At 43.7% G+C, this 14461-nt stretch overlaps 1 protein-coding gene across 1 annotated transcript in view; it reads left to right on the top strand.

Annotated features, from left to right (window-relative positions):
• LOC121853911 (probable glutamate receptor) overlaps positions 1-9951 on the top strand; it is a 37209-nt gene extending 27258 nt beyond the window's left edge. The window contains exon 10 of the mRNA XM_042348304.1: positions 9301-9951. Within this exon, the coding sequence (XP_042204238.1) occupies positions 9301-9318 (18 nt within the window). The 3' untranslated portion in view covers positions 9319-9951. The remainder of the gene's footprint in view (positions 1-9300) is intronic.
• Positions 9952-14461: the final 4510 nt, after the last annotated feature.

The following is a 14461-nucleotide window of genomic DNA, read 5'->3' on the forward strand; positions in this document are numbered from 1 at the left end:
TGTTCGGGGGATTTGGCATCCTGTGTACCGCCGGCAACGCCATGGGCTCGTAACACTCGTCTTGCCCGCTGTGCCCACCGTTTCTCTGTGAATGTCGGTCACACTAGAATAACCTGTTGCAGTACATCCTTCTTTCCTTACACAACCAAACTGTGTAATGTTCTGCCTTCTTCTGTGATTCCATACTCATACAATCAGTCTCACTTTAAAAAGCTGATTTCCGGGATCTTCGTGGTGTATATTAATATCAACTTTTTCTTTTCTATTTTTAATTTATCTTTACTCATATTTTTTTGCCCCCTTGACCACGGGTGGGTTATTCCCCGTAAAAAAAAAAAAAAATGTTGGATAGTGGAGGTATGGTTGAACCAGCGGCAGGCTGAAAGAGAATCTGAGTCTTATGTGCAAATTTAGGGTTGCTCATTTTTCCCAATTTTAGAAAATTGTAGGTGGGGGTGTTTTTTCCCATTATTTCGTTACTCCTAAATTCATTGGTGCCAGAATTAATGAAATCCAACATGTTCTAGGGGTCGCGAATCCAAATATAAAAAATGAATTTTTGCGAAAAAACGTCAAAACTCAAGCTTTTTCTCTTATAGATCAGCAATCGCGCTGCTTTTCACTACTTAACCCTAATGGCTGGCTAGAGCAGCTATTCAGCTTTCCATTGACACCTAATTCGATTGGATGCACCTCTTAGTTGACCTTCTAGTTCAGGTCAAAGGCTTTACCTGCGTTAAGGGAACCAGATTCCAAAATATTCATAGTTTTGACTTTTCCATTTATTCGAAAACACATATCAATATTTTGCCGTCACAGTCTTTTCCATGATATATTTCCCTCTTAAAAAACAAACATCATTGAAATAGGTCAATAACTCTAGGAGGAGATGCAATTTGAAAGTTCAATCCCCCCTCTATTCAACTCTCACAGTTGCATCAGAGCAGACTTGCTGAAGCCACTCATCTGCTTCCTGTGCTTTTCCACAAGTTGCATGACATCCTGCAGCTGCTGCTCATCCTTCGTGACTGAACCAATGAAGTCCTGCATAAGCTTTATTCCCCTTTCGGCCACGTCATTGGTTACCTTCAGGCTTCTGGAGAAATCTTTCAGCTTCATGAACTCTTCGTTTTTCTCCCAGTCTTCCACCGGTGACATCAGCCATGCTGTGCCGCACACATGATGCTCCTTGAAGATCATCCATGAACGTTCATCTATCAGGTCGGAAAGCCGTGTAGTCTGTTGGATGACCAAGTTGTCGTTGGCGTAGTCGTTCGTTTCTTCTAGGCAGCTCAATTTGGTCGCCATCTCCTTTTTCTCTGCCGCACTCAACTTCTCGCTGCACAGCGACAGAACGACGGTCTGTGGCCTTAGATACCACAGGTGGCGGCTCGCGACCGCCAGCGCCGCATCAGCCACCTCACAGTCCACGGCCCTGTAGCGGAGGAGTTCGTGATGCAGTTGCAGGTCATTCACAGGCGCATCCTCGGCTACTGGTGATTTCAGCCACGCCGGTGTGTACAGCAGAGACACAAAGATCGCCATCCTCTGCAGCTTGACGCACAGGTCACTGCTGAGCTCTAGCTGGTGGCTAAACATGTAGATCTTGAGGTAGTATATGATCTTCGCCATCCAGCGAGCGTGGTGACATGCGCCAGGACGCAGAAAGTGCGTGCCGCGCGGAGGATTCACACCGAGGACGAGGAGCGTTAGTTCTGCCGCTTCTCGGTAATCCTCTCTGGCCCATTCTGTGACGGTCAGCAGGTAGCTAACGGTCCTGTGTCGGAGGTGACTGAGCCAGTCAGACTCTGGTAGATTTGCAATGTCCAGCCTGAGATACTGAGAGTGATCTAGTTGACTCCACCTTTTCTTAAGAGTCTGGAAGAGAGGGTCCGTAGGGGCCGATGTTTTGCCGAAGATGTTGCTGGCAGCGGCTCTCACCACCAGTTCCATGACGTGGTGTCTGCACCCAAGCCTCAACAGCTGTTTTTCCAGCAGCGCCTCCAGATGGACAACCGCACCTTGGACTCGCCCTGTGTTGGACGACGTTGTATCAAAGCACAGTGCCTTGACGTTTGAAGCGCAGCTCCAGTCCTCGATAGCACGAGCTGTTGCGCGTGCCTGGGTCAGGCCAGTGCCGTCCTTCACTGGCAAGACAGCAAGCAGCTTCCCTTCCTCATGGCCGCGCCCTGAGATGAAGATGGCCTGTCGGTGTTCTTCTTCTCCCACGACGTTCTGAAATCAGAGAAATATAAAAATTCAGACAGATAATGAAGAATTATCAAGGCTGCCTTTTTCTCCAAGCTTTTTGTTAATGATTTGATACATTTCTAACAATATATTACAATAGTCTAGGCTTTGGTAAAATATGAATGTAGTACCTAAACGTGTTCTCAACTTAACCAGCTTACCATCCCAGTGCACCACTGCATGTGGTGGAGGCGTGAAGGCTTCCCTTTGTGCGGCAGCTACCTGACGACGGTGTGAAGCTCGCGCCCGTCTCGCAGTCTCTCTCGAGATCCGGAACTCAGACAGATCGCCTGGCGGGTTAGCAGAGCGCAGCACTGCTGCGACCACCGAAACTATCTGCGAGCAAAAGCAGGCAAGGGTGTCAGTAGAAAATGTCGACTGTTTAAGTGCTTATCAAATAATTAACAGAAATTTCAAACATTCCAAACACAGTTATGGATACACTTACTTCGTTATTGGATATCCGAAGACGGTCAGCGAGTTCCTTTAATGCTGGCTCTTGGAGAATGCGACGTGGAAGCTGAACCGTCAGATAAAGGTGCTTTGATGTGTACCTGCCAGGTTGTATCGCTGTGTCCTTTTTCTCCATTTCTACTTCCGTTGGGGTGTCAGCCACCACAGAGGTTTGAGGTCTCGAATCACTGCTGCTTGGTTCACAGGCTGCGAACCTTCCCTGTTTCGACCTTTGCTTCTCGACTCGTTCCTCCTGCTTTCTCTTCTTAGCGGCAAAAATCTTATCGTTACCACTCATGAACGCTTTTCTTTCTCCGCGTTGGTCTTGATAGAAGGCGATGTCTTGTTGTTTGTCGGCCGGTGTAAGCAGCCGGTTCTTCTCGATGTCCTCTACGGCGTCCGGTGCTCCGATGTCCCACAACAGGTCAAGTTGAGACTTGAAGTTTTCAACCTTGCCCTTTGCAGCCCTGTCCCGACTTTTTTGTAGACTTCTCCAGTGCTCCCATAACCTTGTCAGCTTCTCCCGGCACCCCCTCTCTGAGATAGTCTTGATGGGAGCTAAATTCCAGAACTTGAGTACGTTTCTCACTGTTTCTTTAAACGTCTCCTGTCTGTCACCAGATTCATTCACTGTGTGAAAGAAGAACTTCAGGACTTGACGCATCGTCGGGAGTTTACTGCCTCTAATTGACGATGCTGGCTGGCCTACTAGATAGTTTTCAGTGGCAGAACGGGTAGTGGATGATGTTGGCCTGACAGTCCCCTTAGCATTCTCCCCCGACTGCGACTCACTCTCTTCCATGATTGTATGTATATAAACAGATGAACTCTGTAAGAAAAAAACGTTTTGTAATAAAACAAAATAGGCAAACAAAATAGGGTCACATAAGAGCAATTTAATCACCTGTAGAAAATACAACATAAATAGATAACCATAAATTTACTGCCACACTATATAGCAGATTTGAGTAAATTATAAAATAACACCACAGTACCAACAACAACACAACACATGTCAAAACACTGCAAAGAAGCGCAGGGTTTTAAAGCTGCCAATGTGAACCTAGTGAATTTATAACTCCGTTAACGCAGGTAGGCTACAGCCTTTGACCTGACTTAGAAGGTCAAATAAGAGGTGCATGCAATCGAATTAGGTGTCAATGGAAAGCTGAATAGCTGCTCTAGCCAGCCATTAGGGTTAAGTAGTGAAAAGCAGCGCGATTGCTGATCTATAAGAGAAAAAGCTTGAGTTTTGACGTTTTTTCGCAAAAATTCATTTTTTATATTTAGATTCGCGACCCCTAGAACATGTTGGATTTCATTAATTCTGGCACCAATGAATTCAAGAGTAACAAAATAATGGGAAAAAACACCCCCATTTACAATTTTAAAAAAGTGTGAAAAAATGAGCAACCCTAATGTGCATTCACCACAAGGCCGAATTGTGCATACGCATCTGCACATCTGTGTAGGTGTTCAGTGTGATCGACGAGGATCTGCATACAGGAAGTTCAGTGATGGAAGCAACTGACACCTTTGGTCTTGCCGAGAGTTGTCTTATGCTTAAAAGTCCGTTCATCAAGTACTGGATGTCCACCCTAACGGCTAAATTGGCACTGACGCGAGAAAGAAAGGCAGCCAAGAAAATGGAAAAGAGAATTGATATCCAGTACACATACTTGTCTTACCCCATTTGCGTGGGGAAGAACTCAGACTGGGTGCCATTGTGAAGTTGCCTTACAATGACAATGAATTTTGATGGGCAGCCAGAACGACTGAGGGTCCACCAGAGTGTTTCCGTGTTGCCCGAGTCCAAGGCCTTAGTAAGGTCAGTGCAAGCCAATGTGCAAGTCACGACGCTGTTTTCTGCACTTTTCCTGTATCTGGCCGGCAAAGCCATCTCCATAAATGCTGTTTCTCTCCTCAACAGGCTTGCCCTTCCAGAAGAAAGTATAGCCGGAACCCTGTTCTGTGAGTCGACCCTCGTCTGGAAGCCGGGACTCACTAATGACTGCTATGTCGATGTTATACCTAGACAGCTCTATTGCCACAAGGGTGGTTCATCTTTCAGGACTCTCATTTGTGACAGTATTCAAAAGGGTCCTAACATTCCATGCAACGACCATACGAGGTGATTATGTTTCGACTGCATAAGGATGACCTTACTGCGTGCGGTTGCATAGTCACGTTGGTTCTTCAAGCAGGCTTTTTTAGCGTTCCTTTTCTAGCCCCCGCCCCATGTGGGGTGAGCAGAGTGGCTCTTGGTAAGGGCTGCTCAGTCGCACAGACAGGACTGAATTGCACTGCTACCTACATCCCAATGCCGTCCATGTGCAGAGTTGTGACTAGAGACTCCCGGCATTCATCTCTGCTTGTCCCCGTCGCCACTCATCTGTAGCCATAGGACTTTTGGGGGTATAGGAGTTTTGATGATGATAAAAAGTATGATGAGCTGGATGATGGTTGGGCATGAGTTGATTTTTGTGGTGTGACAAGAGCGCAGGCTATAACTACACACACACACGCACACACACACACACACACACACACGTGATTTTACCAAAACTAATCGAAATATCCACTAATCCAACGTACAGTACAGTACCTTCGACTAGTAGATAGCTTACTGGGTGTTAGCTAGTTCGATTGGACAGGGCCTTTTGTGGTAAAAACAAAAATAGGATGAGGGTGTGTTTGCCAGGAGCTGGGGTGGGGGATATAGTTGACAGGATGGACAATATCTTGTCTGGTAATGGGAACAAACCCATTATCTGCCTCAGTGCAGGAGGCAATGATATTGGCCGGTGTAGGAGCGAGGAACTTCTTGATAAGTTCAAGGCAGCCATAAATCGTATTAGGACTAAGGGAGGGATCCCTATCATATGCGGTGTCCTGCCTAGAAGGAGAGTTGGCAGTGAATGGTTGTCAAGGGCAGTTGGTGTTAACGACCGTCTTGACAGATATTGCAAGTCAATATCAGTCCCATTCATTGACAACTGGGACAACTTCTATGGCAGAAGGGACCTTTATGCTAGGGATGGGGTGCACCTGTCTAGGGATGGAGTAGCAACCCTGGCTGGGGCTCTAGAGGGGGCAGTTCAAAAGATATCGAAGTCTTTAAACTGCTAAGAGAACATAGGGGCACGGGGGTGGAGGAGACTGCAGTGGGAGCGGGTAAACAAGGCGAAAGATTACAGGGAAATAGTGTTAGGAATGATGACAAAACTAAATTAGACAGGGAGTTTAAAACTAAACGCGGTAAGGGAAGGACTCAGAACACGACTAACTTAAATGTATACTACGCGAACAGTAGAAGTATGAGAAACAAAATGGATGATATTAAGGCCTTGGTATGTACCGAAGAAATCGATATAATTGCATTCACTGAAACATGGATCAACCTAGACACACGTGAATTACCAGTCGAATACCAAATTGCGGGTTACAAACTGTTCCATACCGATAGGCAGACCAGGAAAGGAGGCGGAGTAGCAATCTATGTTAGGGATAATCTGAAGTGTGAAATAAATAAGGAAATAAAAACTGAGAGGAATACAGAAACAATTTGGATAGAATTAAGCGACGGTCGGGAAAAATTAATCACAGGAGTAATATATAGACCCCCCAATCTTGATAGCGTCAATGAGCGACTTATCTGGGATGAAATGCGCAGGGCTTCCATACACAACAAAGTCTGTATAGTAGGCGACTTTAACCTTGGCCAAATAGATTGGACTGTTCTGACGGGTAACTCAGAATCAGAGGATTTTCTCGAGACGATCCAGGACTGTTTCCTAAGTCAACATATAACCGAACCCACACGGGGTAATAATATACTGGATTTAGTTCTGTCAAACAGAGAAAACCTCATTAGCAATGTCGAGGTAGGAAACGAACTTGCAAACAGCGATCACAAAGAAATTCGATTCCAGTTAGATTTTCAGGGCAGACGTAAGGAAAATTCCACTAAAGTACCAGATTTCAGAAGGGCAAACTTTGACAGTTTAAAGAGGCAGCTGAGAGAGGGGGTGTCGCGCTTGGCCGTGAACCTGACAGATGACACGGACCTGATAACGAGATCTGAGATTGCCGAGTTCCACGACAATTAGATAGTGAGTTACTTAATGCACAAAAGGCAGAACATACCATAGCAAAAAACTCTACAGATCAGACAACAATGACCCTAAATGAAATAAATACACTTAAAGAACATCATTGGCCAAAGGAAGGAAGAGAGAAGCGGATAAATCGCGGGCGAATTCACCTCCCGGACTATTATAAGGTATTGGCGAGGTAGGGTTAAAAACTAGAGCAAGGAAAGCAAAGAGGGTCGAATGAGGTAAGGATAGCAAGGGAGGCGAAGACAAAACCCCTGTGTGATTTTACCAATGTATCAAAATTAAAAACACGGAAAAGATTGGACCAATACGTGTCAGACTCAAGTAGCCTACTGATAACGACGGAGAAAATGAGCAATAATTCTGATTAAATATTTTCAACAGTTTCACCACCGAAAATTTAAAACATGATACCCGAGGCAACTGACTCTATTCAGAGAGAGAAGAAGAAAACAAATTATGAGATAGAAGACTAGTAACGATGTTAGTAAGCAAATAGACAAACTAAAGCCTAATAAGTCACCTGGTCCTCGATGAGATATTTGCTAGAGTATTAAAGGAATGTAAGGAAGAGCCAGTATGCCCTAGCAAAGTTGGTGGTTTAACATGTCCCAAAAACAGGTGTAGTACCAGAATCCTGGAGGATAGCGAATGTAATACCGGGATGCCAAGAAGCGATAGATCACTATCCTCTAATCCACGCCTCCAATCAGCCTAACATCAATAGTAGGCAAATTACTGGAAGCAATCATTTCAAACTATATTCGAAATCACCTGGAGAAGCACCTATTGATCAATGATTCCCCAGCATGGCTTCTGGCTGCCGGACGTTTGCCTAACTAATCTATTAACATTCTTTTCATCAGTTTTCGATTCAGTGGAATAGTGCAATAATTATGATGTGGTATATCTCACTTTAGCAAAGCTCTTCGACAGAGTCCCCACGAAAGACTAATTAGAAAGGTAGAAGCTCATATCAAAGCAGACATCCTAAATGGATTAGGCGGTTATTATGACAGGAAAACAGCGAAGTATATTAACGTGCACTAAGTCCTATTGAGCAACGTCACAAGTGGAGTTCCCGTTGCTCAGTACTGGGACCATTAGTTGTTTATTATATACATAAATGACATAGATATCGGCATAGACAGCAACATAAGTAATTTGTTGATGACACTAAAATAGACGGTTATCAACCCGACTTAGACCTCGGCAAAACTACAGGAAGATCTAAACAAATTTTCGAATGCTCTGAAAAATGGCAGATGAAATTCAATGTCGCATAAATGTAAAAGTACTCAGTATAGAGATGTAAAACAGGGAAACCAGATACCAGATGAAACAAACGATGCCAGAGAAATCCGACTGCGTAGAGAGATTTAGAGTAATGATAAGAGGGAACCTTGGGTCAAGTAAAACAATGTGTTTTTGCTCTAAATAAAGGCCAATAAAGCACTTGGGTTCATACAAAGGAGTGTTAGTTACAAGACTAGCGAGGTCATCCTAATACTGTATCTGCTCTTGTGAGAAAACACCTGGATTATTTAGTTCAGTTCTGTCACCGTATTACAATGGATATAGAATCCTTGGAAAGAATTCAGAGGAGAATGACAAGACTAATCCCAGCATTAGGAACTTGAGTATAGAGACAGGTTAAAAGTATCTAATTTGGTAATTCCTCTAGTAGATGTAGAGCGAGGGGCGACCTGATAGAGGTGTATATGGCAGGAAGAAACAAAGTGGACATTAAGCAAAGGTACTAAATATCCCAAACCAGGAGCGAACTCGTAATAGTTTTAAATTAGACAACGATTTAGGCGTGAAATAGGGTAAACACTGGTTTGAAAACAGAGTAGGATGAATGGAACAAGTTACCAAATATCATCATTAACTCGAATACCTGGAATTGCTTCAAACGAAGGTTGATGCTCATATGAGCAATAGGGTTGGGTGTAAACGGGACTGCCCAGCATGTAAAATAATAAAACTGCTGCAGCCTCCATTCTGCAGTTCTTGGTGCTCTTATTGTTTCTTGAAGGTATTTGCTAAATGCTTGATAGACTTCACCTTTCATTGCCCTATCTAATGTTGCCTGAGCAATATTTGTTATTTGATTCGTTTCCTCCAATTATAAATTCAGCGGATTCTCTTGTGGTATTTTGTAATGATGTGAAAATACTGGATGAAAAATATAATTATTTCTGTCTTCTATAATATATATATATATATATATATATATATATATATATATATATATATATATATATATATATATATATATATATATATATATATATATATATATATATATATATATATATATATATATATATATATATATATATATATATATATATATATATATATATATATATATATATATATATATATATATATATATATATATATATATATATATATATATATATATATATATATATATATATATATATATATATACTTCTTTTCGGTCTTACAGAGAACCTCGGTGATATAGTCGTTCTCTACGCCAATCAAGATGTCAAGAAACATCAAGCAGTTTTCGGGTCAAATGGACGCAGTCCCAATAGGTCCTAGTCCTAACCTTACCTAACCTAACCTAACCTAACCTCTAGAGAGTTTTATCTCTCTCGTAATCGTGGAATTACTAATCTTATTACGCACCTAAAGACCATATTTGTTGAAGCACAGAAATAACATTATAACAAAAAAATAACCTAACCTAAGGTAGCATAACCTAAATTATCCCACTTTAAAGTAAACTATCCTATGCCACACTCGCCACCAAAGTTAGAGTATCCAGATATATAATACATGAAAATAAATACGTTTATATAAAAAGACGCAGAAATTACAAAGAAAACTTCATTGTTTTATGTGTAGGAAGTGGCTATTCAGCTAGGTCGGACTGTAAAGTCACCTACTGTTTTTTGTATAGCAGGGTGGTTTATTGTTAGGTATATCAACGATATACCTAATATAACCTTAACCAAACCAAAGCTAACCTGTTCTAGCCTCTATCAATTAATATTATATAAATATGGGCTGAGGACATATATTCATTATATACATTCTATCACTCAGACTATCGAGCATGCAGCTACATTAGCAGATGTTCTGCCCCCCCCCCCGTCCCTTCTGAGGGTGGACAGTTTGTTTGTTTCACACATTCTCGGGTTACAACCCATAAATCTTCTCAGCCCTCCATGTGAGAATAGGCCTGTGTAGATTTTATGTCTGTGTTGACGTATAGATTCTCCCCAACAACCAGATGAAGAGAGGTCAGCTAGTTCACACAGTTTCCCACAGTTCTCGCCAAGACACCATACCAAAAAGATGTGTTGTGAGCTTAGCTCCCCAGGCTGTATCTCACTCTAATTATATCAGCTAATTACAAGCTAATAGCTAATGCTCAGTAGTCTGTCAGCAAGCTACCTTGTAACTATCAGACTATCCAATATAACTAGAAATCACCACGTGTGTTTACATTAAACCAAGAAACAACAAGTAAAGATAACAGAACCTGTGTGCACTTGTGTAACTTACAAGCTAAGATAATTATAAGTGCAACCCAGGGCGGCTGTGACGATTCAACTATCAACCAATCTACGACTGTATCAAAGGTGACACGCCGTGAGATTACCTAATATCTCACCCAGCTTCATCAAAGTTACCAGCGACTACCCTACACTCATTCAGGCAAGTGTTAACAAGTGAGATAGTTCGATATCAAACCACAGCCCAAAAAATGGTGGCAGCAATGGAAATCGAACCTACAATCAACTTAATCAGTGCTTCAAGTTCCAGTGATTTCTAGTAAAATAGAGAGAGAGAAATTTTATATGTACCAAAAAGAACAGACCAAACAAACCTAACCTAACCTAACCTAATCAGGTGACCCGGTACACACATACTATTTACTACTACTTTGCTGTCACTCGGAATCGAGTATGACGATCATCCAGCTAGTATAAAATGGTACTAGATAGCAAGGATGTCACCTACGGTGGTGAGTTCTAAGGTGATTAAAGAGGCTGATACAGGACCGGCATCGTCTTTCCGGCATTGGCACTTATCTGCCTCGCTATGCAGTTGGGCTAACTCGAAAGTATTGACACTTTCTGTGTGGTGCTCCTCCAAACGTTACAGTGTGGATTAATCGTCTCCCAGGTGAGGGGGTCGATTTGGATTTTTTCAGGTTTGTCTGAAGACTATCCTTATACCTTTCATTTGCCCGCCAGCGTTACGTTTGCTATTTGTTAGGTGACTGTAAAGTAGCTGCTTTGGCAATCTACTGTCGTCCATTCGGGTAATATGGCCAGTCCAGCGTAGTTGTTCATGGATTATGGTTGCCTCGATGCTCCTACAGTTGGTGTTAGCAAGAATACTGGCATTTATTCTCTTGTCTTCCCAGCGAACTTGGAGGATAGAAAGTAGACTACGTTAGTGAAAGTTTTCAAGTGCCTTGAGGTGCCTCCTGTATATGACCCATGTCTCACTGCCATATATCAAGGTGGGGAGGACCACTGCTCGATATACATGTAACTTTGTAGATAATTTCAGCTCCCTACAGCTGAAGATACGGTTTCGGATCCTGCTAAAGGCTTGAGATGCACATCTAATCCGATGCTGAATCTCTTCATCGATGTCCGCGGTGGTGGAGAGGTAGGAGCCGCGATACTAAAAGTGGGTAACATTAGAGAGGGTAGTACGGTTAAGTTGGAAGGATGGTGGAGATGTATATGAACCAAGGGCAGGCTGAAAGAGAATCTGACTCTAACGTGAGGTCGTCTGCATACTGAAGTTCAGTAATGGAAGAAGCCGACACATTTGTTCTTGTCTGGAGTCCACCCCGCCGGTTAAATTTAACCACCGTTTGGATGGGGAAGAACTCAGACTGGGTGCCATTGTGCAGGACACTGCAAATCATGCCAGGAGCTGCCTCACAATGGCGATGAATTTTAGTGAGCAGACAAAACGGCTGAGGGTTCACCAGAGGGCTTCCCTGTTGACCGAGTAGAAGGCCTTGGTTAGGTCGATGATGACCCTGTACAGGTCATGACGCTGTTCTCAACACTTTTCCTGTATCTGACGGGCAGCGAAGATCATGTCAGTGGTGCCACGTAATGATCTAAAGACACATTGAGATTCTGGGAGGGAGTTTTTCGCCTCAGGAAGAAGTCTGTTTAGGAGGACTCGGTCGATAATCTTGCGGGCTATGGACAGCAGCGAGATCCCGGGGTATTTGCCACAATCTGACCGGTCTCCCCTGTTCTTATAAATATTGATAATGGAGGCGTCTTTAAGAGCTTGGGAAATTTCCTCCGTTTTCCATATATTCTCCAGGAGAAAGTGAAGACGGCTAGTAAGCAAAGGTCCTCCTGCTTTATACACTTCGGCTGGGATTCCATCAGGCCCTGAGGCTGTGATATTTTTCATCTGTTTGATGGCAATACTGTAGCTACCTCATCCAGGGATGGAAATTAGCTGAGGTGGGTCAGCTTTTGATGCTGGGGGACCTGCTGGCTAGTCAGGACATTCACTTCGGTGTTTCGGTTGAGCAGTGAATGGTAGCGCCCTTTCCATCGCTGAAGGCCTTCATCGTCTTTAATTAGAGAGTTACGTCTGATGAGGGGATGGGGGCTGTGCCACGAGTGATTGGCCCATAAAATGTTTCAGTGGAATTGAAAAATTTGCACATCTTGTGCTGTTCTGCAAACTTTTGTGTTTCACATGCGCTTTTTTTAAGCCAGTCGGTCCTTAGATTGCAAAGTTCGCCCTGGGGCGCCGCTTTCTTCTTGCGGAAGATATCAGCTTTGGTCCAAGATGTAGGGTTGTTCTGCCAGTCAGTTAAAGGAGCGCGTTTATCATCGACGAGCACATTGAATGCCGGGTCATTTTCATCAAACCAGTCCAAGTGTATTCGTTCGATCTGGCCAAGGGTCTCTGCAGGTTTTTGTCATGTCAGTGTCGAGAATATCCCTTTCGGCACTGGGATTTGGGTTGTTTGTTGTCGGGTTGTTTATCAGTCCATGTTCGAGCTGCTCTCTGAAAGCATGAGCTACAGCTGGATCCTCCAGATGCTTAGCGTTAAAACCTCTTCTGTTTTGGGGGTGGTTCATCTTTCAGGACGCACATTTGTGCCAGAATCCAGAAGGGTCTTTGCATTCCTTGTAATGACCATAAGAGGTTGTATAGTTGATGTTGTTTTTTTATCTGTGATTATGATTATGTTTTCGACCGCATAAAGATGGCCTTACTGGGTGCGGTTTCCCAGTCACGTTTTATTTTTAGGCAGTCTATGATTAGGGCACCTTTTCTAGCCCCTTCCCCATGTGGGGTAAGCAGAGTGGCTCCTCGAAACGGCTGCTTTGTCGAACAGACAGAACCGGATTGCACCGCTGCCTAGATCCACACACACACACACACACACACACACACACACACACACACACACACATACACACATATCAGTCAGCCCTCAGAGAGATAAGACGTGTTTGGAGGCGCTCCTGATTGGCAGCCAGGCCAAGTATGTATACCCCCCTGCTATATTTTAACTCCTTCCCAACCTCACTACACCAGGATTTATCACCAAAACATTCAAGCGATTAGAGCAATGATTGGCTACCAAACAGTGATCCGATAGTGTATTCCAAGGAAAAGCACAAAAACAAGCGTAATTCACAGCAGTGTAATACCAGACCGTGAGCACTTTGTCTGACACCTTCAAAGTGCCAGTGACACGGACCACCGCAGTGTCTACATATTCCGTGGGTACCATGTTGGTGACTCCTAAGTGCCGGAGACAAGGACTCACAAGACAAATATTAGCATATGTTTACCAGTGTCAGTGGCCCTCAAAGTGCCGCCAGTGAGTTTATGGCCACCGAGGACGAGCACATCCGTCTGTCCTCAACAACAGATATCAACAGATGCCCAGCAATTACTTACTCCAGACGCTCCCTCTACCATTACACTGAAGTTCCACGAATACGGTATCATCTCCCTTATTTACTGCTCCCCAACGTCACTTCCTTAACTAATAAATTTGACAAACAGGCAACTGCTCAGTCGCTGCCAACGTCGTTGCCATATGTGAAGCTTGGCAAATTGTTCCTGAGACGTGTCACATTGGGGGATATCAACTATTTCATCACCTTCGTTCACATGGACGCAGAGGGAGCGTTGCCCTCTTATGCCAAGATGAACTACGCCTGTCACTCCTGGATGTTCAAGTTCCAGCTGATGTGAAGGCATAATGAGTACGGGTCGTGCCACGGGCCCACCCACGCCACACTGTTTCTATAATATACTGTGTGGCATACCATCCACCTCGCTCACCCACCAGAGACACTCTTATCAATCACCTCATTACTACCTCAGACCACCTCAGAGTTAGGTACCCATGTGTCACGCTCGTTTTATGCGGGGATTCTAACGAAATTAACACCATTGAAATCCAGGACCAGTTGTCACTATCACAAGTTGTAAACTTCCCCGCACACTGTCAAAATATCCTTGCCCTTATCTTAATTGACTTAGCGGACCAGTACTAACTACCTCAACCGATGCCTCCTATTGGGTGTGGCACACACCTATCAGTGCTCTGGTCTCCAGGTGCCACTACCAGCCAAGTG

The sequence above is a fragment of the Homarus americanus genome, unplaced genomic scaffold, assembly GCF_018991925.1.
Source record: "Homarus americanus isolate GMGI-L3 unplaced genomic scaffold, GMGI_Hamer_2.0 scaffold18703, whole genome shotgun sequence".
NCBI lineage: Eukaryota > Metazoa > Arthropoda > Malacostraca > Decapoda > Nephropidae > Homarus > Homarus americanus.